Source organism: Zingiber officinale, chromosome 1A (genome assembly GCF_018446385.1).
Source record: "Zingiber officinale cultivar Zhangliang chromosome 1A, Zo_v1.1, whole genome shotgun sequence".
NCBI classification, from domain to species: domain Eukaryota; kingdom Viridiplantae; phylum Streptophyta; class Magnoliopsida; order Zingiberales; family Zingiberaceae; genus Zingiber; species Zingiber officinale.
In genome coordinates, this window is record NC_055987.1 from 5,427,327 (window position 1) to 5,441,454 (window position 14,128).

Sequence of the window (14,128 nt, forward strand, 5' to 3'; positions counted from 1 at the left end):
AATTTGTTTTTTTTATTTTAAATAACTGTAATATAAGATTTTACTTATTTTAACTTAAAAAATAATTACAAAATAAAATTTTTTATTTGCGTTTTTTTTTCTTCTGTCGTCGAACGAATGAGGTATTAGGAAAATTAATGGTCATGGATTAAATTTCTTTTAGGGAGTTATTTTATTTTATTTTTATTTTTGGGAAAATACAAGTCCCTTTGTGAATTTTCTCCAACATAAAAGGGTTATTTAAAAAGAAAAAAAAGAAAATAACTTTCGCGAAAATTGCAATCGAAGCTAATTACCGCTTCCTTCTCTCCCCTTCATTTCCACCGTCGTCAGATCTGCCTTTCGATCGCCTCTCACTCGCAAACCCTCCGTCCCTCCCCAGTCCGGCGGTGGGTGCCTTCGGATCCAGGAAGCGCAGGACCATGCGGAGTTCAATCGCCACCTACAGGGAGAGCCTCTCACGTCTGGCCAACGAGGTATTGGATGCCGCCGATGATCTCGAGACCCCTCGTTCCCGGGGCGGGGAAGCCACGGATTATCCTTCCTCTGGACGTCGGTTTTCTCGGAGGTTGTCCGGGGTTTCTCCACCTGCCAGGTCTCCCGTCGCTAACGGTGTTGATTCCGGACACCACGATGAGGTATGCCTAAATTCTTGAAGCCACGTAATCTTGCTTCTTCAGTGAAAATTTGCTTGCACTTCATTCTTGGGAGGCTTGCGTCTTTGGGAATTGGGGGAATGAGTCAAACTCTAAACTTTTATGGACAATGATCCTGAGAATTTGGGATGTTAACTGAAATTCAAGAACTTGGTGGATACTTCTGAATTATAGATCAATTGCTCTATGCGAGAAGTAAGTAATTGAAAGGATAATGCCAGTCTATATGGACCTACTCCGCGACCCTTGTCTCCTTACAACTTACGCCTAAAAAATTAGGAATTTCTTGTTGTTAGATTCTTCTAAAAGGAACCTTATTCGAATTGTGGTTTGGTGGTATTCTTCAAGGCATAAATTATGTCAACGAAATTCAGTCCTAATACTAGACCAGAGTGAGCTGGGTATTTAAAGCAAAATCAAGATGATGGCAGTGATCAACTTTTTGTGGTCACTTTGATGTTTTTGCTCATCTTTTGTTTTACATATTCTAAACTTTGCCCTTTTTAAGCATTTAGCCCAGTGAAACTTGAGAATTTTTAAGCACAGTATGTTCTCAGGAATTTGATAAATAACCAATGGATACTTGTACGACTAAGGGTCTGTTTGTTTCTCACAAAATATTGTTCAGGATTTTCCTTTTTGAGTTTTCCATATTTGGTATGAGGTAAAATCTTGGTCAACAAAAAATATGAGAGAAATATCACTTCCGACCGTAAAGCTATTTTCCACCTACCTATCTGTGTATCCACCCTCAATAGTGAGTCTCCTCTCCCCCTTCCATTGTTTGCCCATTGTATGCAAGCCGTCTGCTCTCATCCACAAGCCTCCATAGTCATTCGTGAGTCCTCTGTCCTCCGCCCTCGTGACTTCATCTACATGCCTCTTTCAATCCCTTCGTCTTCATTGGCAAGCCCCCTTCTTCTTCTACCTTTGTCGCTAGTCCCTTAGCCTTGTGTCCTCATCGCCAAACTCTTCCTTGGTCCTCTGTTCTTGTTGGTGAGCCCAATTCACCCTCTTCAAAGGAGAGGGGAAATCTTTACTCCCTCTTTCACCAATGAGAAAAAGTACTCCTTTGTTAAAATTTGTATTAATAATATTCTCCGAAAAATATCTTACATGGAACAAGCATTTTACATGGGAGAAGCAAGACAAGTTTGTCAGGATCACTATATGCTCTTTCCCTATATTAGACTTATAGGATATGTTGATGTTGAAAGTGCTTGGGTGCTTAGCTTTTTCATTGTTTGAGGCGAGGATTTAATTATCACCCAAAATTGGCTTTTTGAATCTTTTTGAACTTTGGTGCCAATTTCTACATCAGAACAATGACACTTAGTATGCCATTTAGGAGTCATGTCTAGGAGTGATTAGTGAACAAGCATGACAAGTAGAAAGCAATAAGTAGGTCTAGCTGTGAGGATTGATGGGTGGGAAAATGAGCAATAAGTAGGGCTGATGAGCATCAAGGAAAGGTCTATTTGTAAGAAAGGGCATCAAGAAAGGTTGGGGAAAATATAGATGTTCTACTTCACCTTCCGTTTGGTTGATGGCAATTTACAACTCATTCAAACATGATTTGTTGACCGACAATGAGGCCCTATCATTCTGCTCAACCACCAAAACTAGCACCGTAATCAGTATTTAAGCTTTGGCCTAAGGCCCAATTTACTTCTCTTAGCACTTTTCAAATTGAAGCAAGGAACTACATTCCATTATAAAATGCATTTAAGCTTTATTTCCTTCATGTAGGAATGTCTTACTGATAGATATCCTTGGAAAAGTGCAAATCAGTGATTTCCAAATAAATCATGAAAGAAAGTATCTTTTGTAAACTATATGCATAATAAATGGGAAAATCCATAATAAATTCGTTTTGTTGATTTTAGAATTTCTTGTCTGGATTCTTTTATTTCAAGTAATTTATTGGTTATCACACGTATGAGTTTGTGATGTTTATATTTTATGTCCTTATAGTACATACTTGAGGTGATTTTTTGTGAATGCTTTAAAAATTGTATTATACATTGGGACATATTAAACTCATAAATCATTAATCTTTTAACAAGTTTGATACGAGCACTAAGTATAATGTTACACAAACTTTTTTTCTTTTTTTTTTTTGGTGTGAGTGGCTACTGACAATTTAGGCAAATTTGCACACACAACTTAGATTATTTCTTGTTCTCCATCTGTTCAAATTCAGATAGCCAAATACAAAGCTGATATCCTGAAGCTGCAATCGTCTGAGGCTGAGATTAGAGCACTTTCAGTGAATTATGCAACTATGCTGAAGGAGAAAGAGGTAGTTTGATTCCAGATCTTTCTTCTCTCATGATTATGTTTGTATGTGCCGGTGCTTCATATGAAAGCATTCATTTGTGTATAGTTTTCTTTGGGATCTTTATACTATTATTTGTCATGCCTTATTTCGAGCGGTGACAGTTTTGTTTAGCAATTACTATCCAGTCTACTAACAAGATAGCATAAACAATATATTCAATTGTTTTTTCCTATATACTCAAGGAGTATTCCGAACAAATAGACAGAATGAGCTGTTATCTTCCTATGTCTTACTATTTGTTATCATTTCTGACAGGATCAACTTTCTAAACTTCGTGATGAAAATGGTTCTCTAAAGAAAAGCTTGGAAGCTTCCATAATACATCCTTCAAGTGATGAGAGCTATACAACATTATCAAATGCTTCTAATCTTCTCAAGGTAACTTTTAGTAGCAATGTTTATGAGACATGGAGAGATTTGCCTCATGGTTTTTAGTAAGGGACACAATCAATTTTGACACAGTTTTGAGGTTTGGATTTGCTGCCACATCATCAAGTGTTCAATCTTTGGATATTATTGACAATTATTTGGTCAAATATTCATGCTTTGTTATGACTATGTTTTGCATGAGCATAAGACTCTCTGAATGAGTGGTCTACATATCATCAGTTATATTTGATATGCTGTAGAGTGACAAATAGCCATCTGAGACCTATATGAAATTAGCCGCATAGGATCATAGTATGAGTTTCAACTTGCTCATCTTGGGACGTAACATAACCAATGCATTTTAATCTCTGGTAATGAAAGATGTGACATTAGAATAACCAGCACTTCAAACATGCGAGCCACACTGCTGCCTACTTCACATCGTTGATTTTTTTTTTCTAACAGATATCTAGTATGTACAACCTTAGAGATGATTAGCAATCTCCTTTAATATTTTTTCTTGTTTAATGAAAGTGTGACACTGTCATGTGTTTGAAGCATATTGCACTTGATCTTGCCAAACCCACTTTAGTCCATTTATATATTGTGACATGTTACCTGGGTCAATCCCTACCTAGATGAGGGTTTTAAACTGAATTTTGGATGCAAAAGAAGATATAATGCTATAGGTAAGCAGTAAGCTTGCTACTAATGTCATTATGCACTGGGTTTGAGGTTAATCGGCCTTTTGGGGGAAAAAAAGATGGAATGGTTATTGGTCTCTTTGCCATCTATAGTTTCCTTAGTAGTATGTTCCTCAGTTTTTCTTGGATCATCATGCTTCCAGTACCTCAAAGAAGAATAATGAAATACTGAAATTATACAGTTTGTTCTATGCTGCTATTTTTGTTATATATCAACTTATGGTAATATTTAATAAGTTATCTTAAAAGATCATTCTTTCCCCTGTTTCCTGGATGAAACTTTAGCGGGCAATTGTTTTATTAGTTGTTCCAAGCATGGTAGGCTTGTTTTTTTCCCTCTGAATATTGTTCCTTGTAGCACTATGGCTCTGGTTCTCCTTCCACTTGTCTTGAAGTATGCTCACTATTTTTCTCACATCATTTAGCGAACATAACAATGTGCCCCTTAGTTTAAGAATTTTTATTCATACATCTTAAAATTTTCAGAGAAATACTGAACAATCAAGCGGCAGATTGCAAAAGTATCTTCCCCAAGAGAATTCACATTCTGTGGGGAATCATACACAAAAGCTTACTGTCACCAAGCAGGATGGATTCCGCAATGGAGATATACAAACTTATGATCTTAATGTCCTACCACAAAATGTGGATCTAAGGCATGCAGATTCACATCGAAATGGAAAGGTAGTTGTAGCTGCTGCTATTTATTTGTCATGGATAATGACAAAAAATGTCATTTTATTTACCGCTTTTAACAAATTGATTCCCACCTTTCGATTTAACAAATCTATCCTAACTTATTATCACTCCATCCAGTTTGTCATCCCGTTACGATTACATATTGGCATAGCTTCCAAGTATTCAAATACACTTAAGTTTAGTATAGTTTACCTTTTTTATTCGATTTAAATATTGTCTTCTATATTCCATGTCATAGTTAGTTATATATAATCAATATACTATTAAAATCAATTTTAAAAAAGGAAAAAAATATTAAATCTAAGTGCTATTAAATTTCTGCTACTGTGATCAATAAAGTCATATTTTTGGATATTATGTCAATATTTAGTAGTAAATAAATGTTAGAGGTTTCGGGTTAGGATAGATTTGTTAAAGTTGGAAGATGGGAATAGATTTATTAAAAGAGGTAAAAGTAAAAATATTTTTGTAGTTAACCCTCCTTATTTATAGACATTATCAGGATATTTTTTTTACCAAAACATAATGTATATCATTCTCAAATAAGTCAGTTATCTTTACAATCCCATTTTTAATATTAATATTTAGGTTCTTATCATTCTTGTCATCATACTACTAATCATGTGTGACTCTGGGATTGCTATGTAGGAATATCTAGATTTACTTCAAGAAAATGAATCTCTATCAGCATCAAAGTCCAGTCTTGAGTCTGATATTGAACAGCTTAGGACAAAACTCAAAAGTGAGCAAGAAAATCAAGCAATTTTAAGACACGAACTGCAAAGTATCGTCTTTTGTTTTCATTACTCTATTATATTAATTAGCTCGCTACATAGTTCTGATCTAATATTACGTTATATTTAACGCTATACAGAGGAATGTCAGCTGAAGCTGGATTATCTGAGAGAACTCAATGATCATAAGAAGGATAAGGAGATGGTGAGTGTTTTTTGTAAGTTTGTTTGTGCTCTAGTCATATTCCCACATATATGCGAGACTTTTTTTTTTTAATGAATAGAGATGCATTATACTAGCATGCTTTCTGTTAAATAGTTAGCAAAGTATTTAGCATCTATTATTTAAGTAAAGTGTAAGAGCATCCACACCAGCTTCGTTATCCAAAATGCATAATTTAGGGTAAAAAAGTTACTTTATTAAATTTGGATATCCAACTTTCACTACATTATATATCAGTTTCCTTATTTCTCTTTCTCCTCTATACTGGTTAGGGAATGTAATCCATTTCCTAAATTTAGAGAAGTACTATTTATAAATGCAAAATTTAGGGAATGGATAAGATAGCTTATGCAAAATTTTTTAGCTACCCTATCCAAATTTTAGGATAAAATCTTTGGATAGGGTAACTGATGTGAATGCTCTAAGTAGAGGAGGAATATAATTCACCTAGTACATATTTATTGGTTTAGTACCGTCCTTAGGCAGTCTACTTTTCTTCCTAGAACATATTTATTTTACATTATCTGTAACATGCTATCTTTTTAAGTGCAGAATTCTGTCGAGTTGAAGGAGTTGCGTATGAAGGTGGATGAAAAAATATCAGAATTAAGACAATTGGAGGATGCACTTAAAAAGCAAGACATGATTCAGGAATCTAATGCTTCTATTGAAAGTATGAAATATACAATTAACAAATTAGAGGAGGAGAATGCTAAACTCAAGGTTGGTGTCTGCATATATGTAAACCCAACTATATAATTATACTCCTTCAGCATTGGACTTGTAACTGTGTTTGATTTTAGTAAGTTGCTCTGAGAGTTTTTTACAGTGGGAATTTCTAACTTAAGCTATTTGTATAGATGGAGAAGGATGAACTTGAGAAGAATTTGAAACTTCATATGAAAGCTTCGAGTGAGAATATTGATTCTACAGAGGTATTGGTAGCTTTTATGGTTTCATGAAAAATGCGAGGAACTAAACTAGTTTGCACTTATGTATTTTTGTTGAATCCTACTTTAATGGCATGGCCATGTCTATGTTCAAATCCCACTGTTCTCCTTCCATATTTGAAGAATAAGATCCTATTGCTGTTACTATGTTTGAACTTTAATATGCATTATCATAGTCTGCATAGTCTCACAGTGTAGTGATCAGTCTTCCTCTGATTCCTGCTTAAATCCTTCAGTAAACATTTTCATCTGCTATTAGGACTTGCCTGAAAACTAGTCTAATTCCTGATCGCCATTAATTTAGTTCTTTGCTGCTCTGTATTTAGTTTAGTTGCTTAAAATTTTGCTTTCTCTTTTGACCTGTCTCCTGTTTTGGTTCTGTTATATTTTCCTTTGACTGATTTTTGGTTCTGGATGGCCATGCTGCTGTGTAAGAGAATCTTCCATAATATGATATTCGATAATTTTGATATTTCCTCTCTTTTATGTATCGGAATTTCCATAAGACTATTTTACAGTTAAAGTGTGCCTCTGTCTGCCACAGTGTGATATTCAACAATAAGAAGTTGTATCCTTGTACTTTTATGTCTTCAGCTCTCCTCTGAATCTCCTCATACCTATCTACATTGAGACACTAATTAACAAGTTGTTTCTTGTATCACATATGTTGGCTATACTGTACTCTACTAGTGCACACATTTCAAACATGCTTAAAGAATGAAATTATTTATTAGTGTTTTACTCATTACAAATTGAAGGATGTTGAGAAGATGAGTCTTTCATTAAGGAAGTTGGAGGAACAACTCAAAGATGCCAACAAGGAACGAGACAAAGCATTACAGGAGTCAGCCCGACTAAAGCAACACTTGCTTGAGAAGGTAATTCTTTTCTACTTTGCTTTTCTTAAAGAGTCTTTCTATAATCAATTCACACTAATGAAAAGTTATCTACTTAATCTGTTTACTCTTAATATCATCAACTACATTTTTATCAATTATTTTTGACTTGCAAAGTCACCTCACCATGACTTGGAAAAGCAACTTTGCAAAAGTTTCACGTCTATATAATTTCAAGTTAAGCTAGATTTTCTGGTTGTAGACTTTCTAAGTCATAAGAATGTCAATGTACTGGACCAGTTCTTGAATTGTAGTGGTTCAATTTTGGAATTAGTTAGGGATGCATGTTCTTGAGCAGACCATTATATATGATAGTTAAGATTGTCATTCTTTGTTCCCACTTGGTTTTAATTAAGTATAATTTGGCATGCCTACTTAGCCTTGGCTTGATTTTATAAAAGAACACCTACTCATAAGAGGGTTCTAACTTATGGAATTAATCCATCTTAAAGTTATCCAAATAAAAGTTCCCCATTGTTTTAATTAAGTTCATCAGTAACTTGAGTAGGTACTGTCTGGACACAAATAATAGGCAGAGAGGAGTCATATATGATCACCTAGAAAAGAAAAATGTTTTAAAACGTTGAAGCCAGTGTATGCTTAAAATAAGGTATGAATTAAAAAGAACATTCATTTATTGTCAATATCGGAAGGGGAGCTTTGGCGCAACGGTATAGTTGTTGTCATGTGACCTGGAGGTCACGGAAACAACCTCTTAGAAAATGTAAGGTAAGACTACGAATAATGGATCCAATGTGGTCTGTCCCTTCTCCAGGACCTCACATTGGTGGCAATTTCGTGCAACGGGCATTTTTTTTAATCTATTGTCAATATCGGAGTGCTAATGCTATTTTATGTATTTGTTAGTGATTTTTTTTTTCAGTTTCTCATTTACCAGAAAAAAAGAAATTTCAATATTGAAAAAAATGGAAAAAATATTTACCATCAAAATTTTGATATCATTGTATAATATTAATTTTTGCATACAAGTAACAGGATGAATAATTTTCTCCAAAATTAAGCGGAAAAATCATAAAAATTTAGGTAAACAAAAATCAGAAAAAGAAACAAAACAACAACCGTTTTACGACTATCTTGGGAAGATCTGGAGATAAATTTTTCCTTCAGATCTGGAGATAAATTTTTCCTTCACCTTACCTTTGCAAGCAAAATACAGTTGATGAAGTCTAGTGGTCTACTCTTCAAGTTCCTGATCTGAAAGGAAAAAAAATGCTGCATGAAGGCATTTTTCCTAAATTGATGTGACTGCCCCAGTAGGGCTTGTGCTGGATCAATTACCTATAAAACCTAAAGGTTTTTTAAAAATATTCTATGTTATGGCATGATGAATCCCCCCACCATTTTAGTGTTTCATTCAATCTTAATATCCAGGGGATAGACTACTAGCTAAATAATGCAATATGGTGCTTCAGCCTTCATGAATGAAGGCATTTATAAATTGAGATATTTCAGTTGACATGTAAATATCTAGGAACTTGAAGATTCAGACAAGATGGATGAGGACAGTAAAATGATTGAAGACCTTCAAGCAAATTGTGAACAACTAAAAGCTCGTGTACTGCAATTGGAGAAGACTCTGAAGCAGGAAATAGCGAAGAAGGAAGAGTTCAGGAAACTGAAAAATGATGAACTTCATAAGTTAAATGAAGTAATTGATGACCTAAAGCAAAAACTTGCAAACTGTTTGAGCATAATCGACTCTAAAAATGTTGAGTTGCTAAATCTTCAGACTGCCCTTGGTCAGTACTATGCCGAAAGTGAAGCAAAGGTGAGTTCTTTTTGTCTTTGTTCATGCTTTGAGAACTTAGTATATAATATAACATCATTTTGTAGTTTACGTTGTTTTGGCAAAATTGATTGTCCACTGAATAATATATTTTTGGCATTTATCCACAATAGGAACGTTTAGGAAGAGATCTGTTCATTGCTAGAGAAGAAGCTGCTAAGCTTTCTGAATTGTTGAAGGTATTCTTGAAAATTTAAATATGTATATATTTCGGATTCCTACACAACCAGTTCCATTATACTACCTTTATCATTTTTGTTGTCGCACAATTGTCTATTTCTCTACTGCTTATGCAGCTATGTACTCAAAACTTGTGCTTAGAATATGGCTTTCTGGGTTTCGTGCTACTGGTGGTGAGTTGTTTGTTAACCTAGTAGTAGTCATGGATGGCCACAGAGTATTGGGTGTCTGAAGTTAGATTTAGAATCTGATACTTTTGTGTTGTTTTTTATATGGCAGATCAACAGATTTAACTGATGTAATAAATATATCATTTAGAAAACATGAAAATGCACTAGTCTCATTTATTAGCTACTTAATTGATGAACTGTGCCAAATTTTTAGACTCCAGTGAACTAAATGATTTACATTAATTTGGATATTGTTGGTAATTATGTAGTCCTGGCAACTTGTTTTAATTGGTTATACATATTCCTAGTAACACATGAAGGTCCCATAGCATGAGAAATACATGTTTGTATTTATTGCTTGGTCTGACCACCATATTCCGTGAAAATTCTTGCATTCTGTTAAAAAGCTATTTGATGAATGATAAGACTGGATATGTGACCATTTTCGCATGCATGTTGCTTCACTGCATCATATATGTCGGCAGATGCCTATGTAGCCATTTGCTCCAAAGCCATGATTTCCTATTTTTTTTCATCTTTATAATTGATGTATACTTCACCCTATTACTAGAATAAAATTCTTTGATAGTCTACTCTAATGGGTGCATAAATTGACCAAACCAAGCATTACCCAATATTTTCTAATTGCGGATGACATATTTTATGCTATTATAATTTATAAACTTCCAGTTGGATGCCATGTGGATGAGTATAATATGTCTTCCTTTTTACTTGAGGAAAATGGCTTGTCCCAACTAAGACAAATCATGTGTTGCTTTGCCATTTTTTTCTTCACCAAATTTTTGGGGCAATTTTCTGGTCTTGTAGGTTGCAAATCAGGAGCTACTGATATCGAAAAGAGAAAAAGAAGAGATAGGCACTAAACTCACACAAACAGAGACAATGTTATTAGAAGGAAAACGTTTCATACAGAAACTTGAGGAGGACAATGTAAAGTTACGGCATGCTCTTGAGAAAAGCATGATGACACTAAACAGGATGTCGTTGGATTCAGATAACTATGTTGACAGGTTACTTTATGTTCTTTTTTTTTCCTCGCCTTTTTAAAATTTGTTTGTTGATTCTGTGTTTGGATGCTAGGCATGTGGCCAAGTGCTCAAGTAGATATTTACAATGAGCTTAGACTAGTTTAAAAAATAAGAATGTTAAGAGTTGAGTTCTTTTTACTTCTTTGTTGATGACTACCACATAAGCAACCCTTCGGCCATTTTATTTTGAGATTCAATATAATTAAGAATGGGAAGTTATTGGCATTTGCTTATGCAATATTTGAATTCTCTCATGTTCCCACATTTTCATAGGAAATCTCTCACCTATCAGGCTAAGAATTATTTAATTTGTAGAATTTATGAACAATAATTGGTAATATTTAAATTACAGAACATTTTTTTTATTATTTGAGTTCATATCATCGCTTTGGTAATACATGGCTAACTATGTTTTTCACTTGCATACTTAAGTAGATGATCACATAGTTTACTAATAAATACAATGAGCTGTATGTAGTTCTTGGAGCTGGAAAGGGTAAAATCCATCAACAGAGTCTCTAACCTGCATATGCATATGCTTTTGTGTATAGCCTTGGAACTCTGAATTTGCTAAAATTTGTTGAATAAAATTATGGGTCTTAAGGGATGTTTTGACACTTTTGAATTTATCATAATTCCCTAGGACACCATGGTAACAATAGGATTCTTTCTTAGTTACTCATCATATGCTATGCATGACCTTGTTATGTGGACATCATGAAATTTCTGTAAGCCTCATAATTGTTGGTGAAAAAAATCCTAGGTCTAAAGGGAAATTTTGATACTTGTGAATTTTTTCTTAATTCCATAGAATACCATGGTAACATGCGATTCATGCAAATTAATCTTTTTTTTTTTTCTTGCTCACAATCTTTTTGAGCATTTTCAAAACAAAGCAACTTCAAACCTAATTTTTATCTGCATCAATTAATAAGTTCTATTTGGAAACAGGATTGGCATATGTATCAACAGCTAAACTATGTATCATTTGCCTGTGACTTTACTTACCAGTGACCATTTTATCAGCAAGTATATGAGCGTGGTAACCCTTGCAAATGAATTTTACCTTCCCAGGATGCTAAGGACAGTATTGAGGCGCTATATGCAATTTCTTTCCCAGAAAATACTGAAAACAATTCTGTCTGAGGCAATAAGACAGACAATAATGTCATGCACGTTTTCATGTAGATTCAGCGGATCAGATTCCATGATTATGCATCTGCAATGAAATTATACACTCGAGTGTTAAGTCTTCACAATCCAAATAGTCAAATTTCCTAACTATTTTGTTCTTAGATGTGACCTTTTCAATTGAATGCCCTCAAATTTGTCGAAACAACAATTTTCTTTGGCCTTTCTATTTCATCTTCGACTATATGCAACTTGTTTAATGTTGCTTTTGATGGCAGGCGAATAGTTATCAAATTACTAGTGACATACTTCCAGAGGAATCACAGCAAAGAGGTAAATTCACTTGTCACAGGAAACACTTATGGAGCACAATTTAGTAGACTAAATTATCAGGAAACCTGTCAATTCTAGGTTCTTGACCTTATGGCACGTATGTTGGGTTTCTCTGACGAAGATAAACAGAGGATAGGCATAGCTCAACATGCTGCTGGAAAAGGTGTGGTCAGGGGTGTATTAGGTCTACCTGGTCGACTAGTTGGAGGCATTATGAGAGGAAGCTCACCTGAAACCTCATCACAGGTTGCTTCAGATAATCAGGTTCAACTGTCTTTTTTACCTTATTTTTCTATCCTTTCCCTATTCTTGAACCTTCACAAAGCCAGTCACGTTTTAATCTAGTCCACAATGAATTATCTTGACCTGTTTTAAATTGTATCGATAATACAATGTGAAATTGTCAACCTCATAAACTGAACTGATACATCTCTATCTCGAGGGAGTTGCTTGCCATGTGTGGCTTAGTTAATCAATCCTTTTAACACACTTCATTTTATGTTTTTGTTATGGATGTTCGTAACATTCTTTGTTATGTTCCGCAGTCGTTCACTGATTTATGGGTCGATTTTCTTCTCAAAGAAACTGAAGAAAGAGAGAAAAGGGAATCGTCTGATCTGTCCAGATTGTCAAATCCTCAAGACATGAGCACATCAAGCTCAGGAATACTATCATCTGTTCCAGAATATGCAACAAAATTCCAGAGTGCGACTAGTGTTTCTGGTTCGCCCAGTGGACAATTCCTAGCGAGCCGGACCTCTTCTACGCGTCCTACTGAAATAACCCAGAAAATTAACCATTTGGATGCTGAATTCGCTACAGTTCCTCTTACATCCTCGGTGCATCCTTCCCAAAGTAGTGTTAGTCACTCAAGACTGCTGCCAAGATATTGACGTTAATGCTTGCTTAGAGGAGGTATGAGAATCCATGTGAATGCAATTATTCGTAGTTTGTTCATTAAGTTATTGTTTCGTTGATGCAAGGAAAATATTCTTTTAGTCGCGTTGTCAAATATCCAAGTGAGGGAAAACGAGAGGGAAAAAAAAAACAGAATCCAAGACTGCTACCTATTTGTACAAACATTTCAGAATTAAAGAGAAAATCTGTCTATATTGTTTGTCTTCCTGTAAAACATGTTGCTTTGTGCAACGAACCAATCTGAGGGAGAAACATTATTGCACAAACCTTCCTCCATTTTGAGATTCTTGTTTGTGGGTCAAGAGCTACCTTCTTGTTACTTTGAGTTCTAGGGCCTGTTTACTTGCGATGAAGAGAATTATGTTAGAGGGAAGGCAGGAATATAATTGAAGGTAGCCGCCGCATTGGGCTGTTGGTGTAAATTGGCCGGAAAACCAGTCCAGTTATGTTGCTCGTCAACCCAATTAAACTTGTTAATCCAGTTGCGCAACTCAAAATTTCCTCCTATGCAAAATAACATTTACTCTGAGCTTTGTGCATACATCTAATCGTAAAATGACTATGCAAACGATGCTCGCATCGTAGCTTTGTGCATATGTCAAATCGTAAAATGATAAACATCAAATTGAAATTAAGAATAGTTTTCTTCATCACTTGGGTAACTCATAATAGAATTATATGCATGTCTATTTATGCCTTAAAATTAATATTTCTTGAATTGTAGATCCATGAGATAGTTAAAATAATAGAGAAAAAAGGATGACTACAATTTTAAAAAATATATATCTTACTATTATTTTATTAAGAATATATCCCATTTATTAATTAATTTTAATAAAATCTAAAATAAAATTATGTTAATATTTTTTTTTCACATTGAAAATAATTTCAAATTTTATTAGTAATTTTTACAAATATTAGGAATCTAGAGTTCAAGACTCGCTACGGTGTATTATTAAGAATTTTTT

At 34.5% G+C, this 14,128-nt stretch overlaps 1 protein-coding gene across 2 annotated transcripts; it reads left to right on the forward strand.

The window, feature by feature from the left end:
- Positions 1-270: 270 nt before the first annotated feature.
- Positions 271-13,374, forward strand: LOC122016401 (golgin candidate 4-like). Of its 2 annotated transcripts, none has more exons than XM_042573687.1 (15): positions 271-638; positions 2,860-2,958; positions 3,253-3,375; positions 4,557-4,754; positions 5,418-5,553; positions 5,644-5,708; positions 6,279-6,449; positions 6,587-6,661; positions 7,435-7,554; positions 9,065-9,361; positions 9,493-9,558; positions 10,558-10,760; positions 12,188-12,242; positions 12,321-12,506; positions 12,788-13,374. In XM_042573687.1, exons 1-15 carry the CDS (start codon positions 423-425, stop codon positions 13,133-13,135), a joined length of 2,358 nt encoding a protein of 785 aa, XP_042429621.1. In that variant the 5' UTR covers positions 271-422; the 3' UTR covers positions 13,136-13,374. The 2 variants fall into 2 exon arrangements, with proteins under 2 accessions (XP_042429621.1, XP_042429629.1); XM_042573695.1 differs by having other exon boundaries at positions 12,321-12,488.
- The last annotated feature ends 754 nt before the right edge of the window (positions 13,375-14,128 follow it).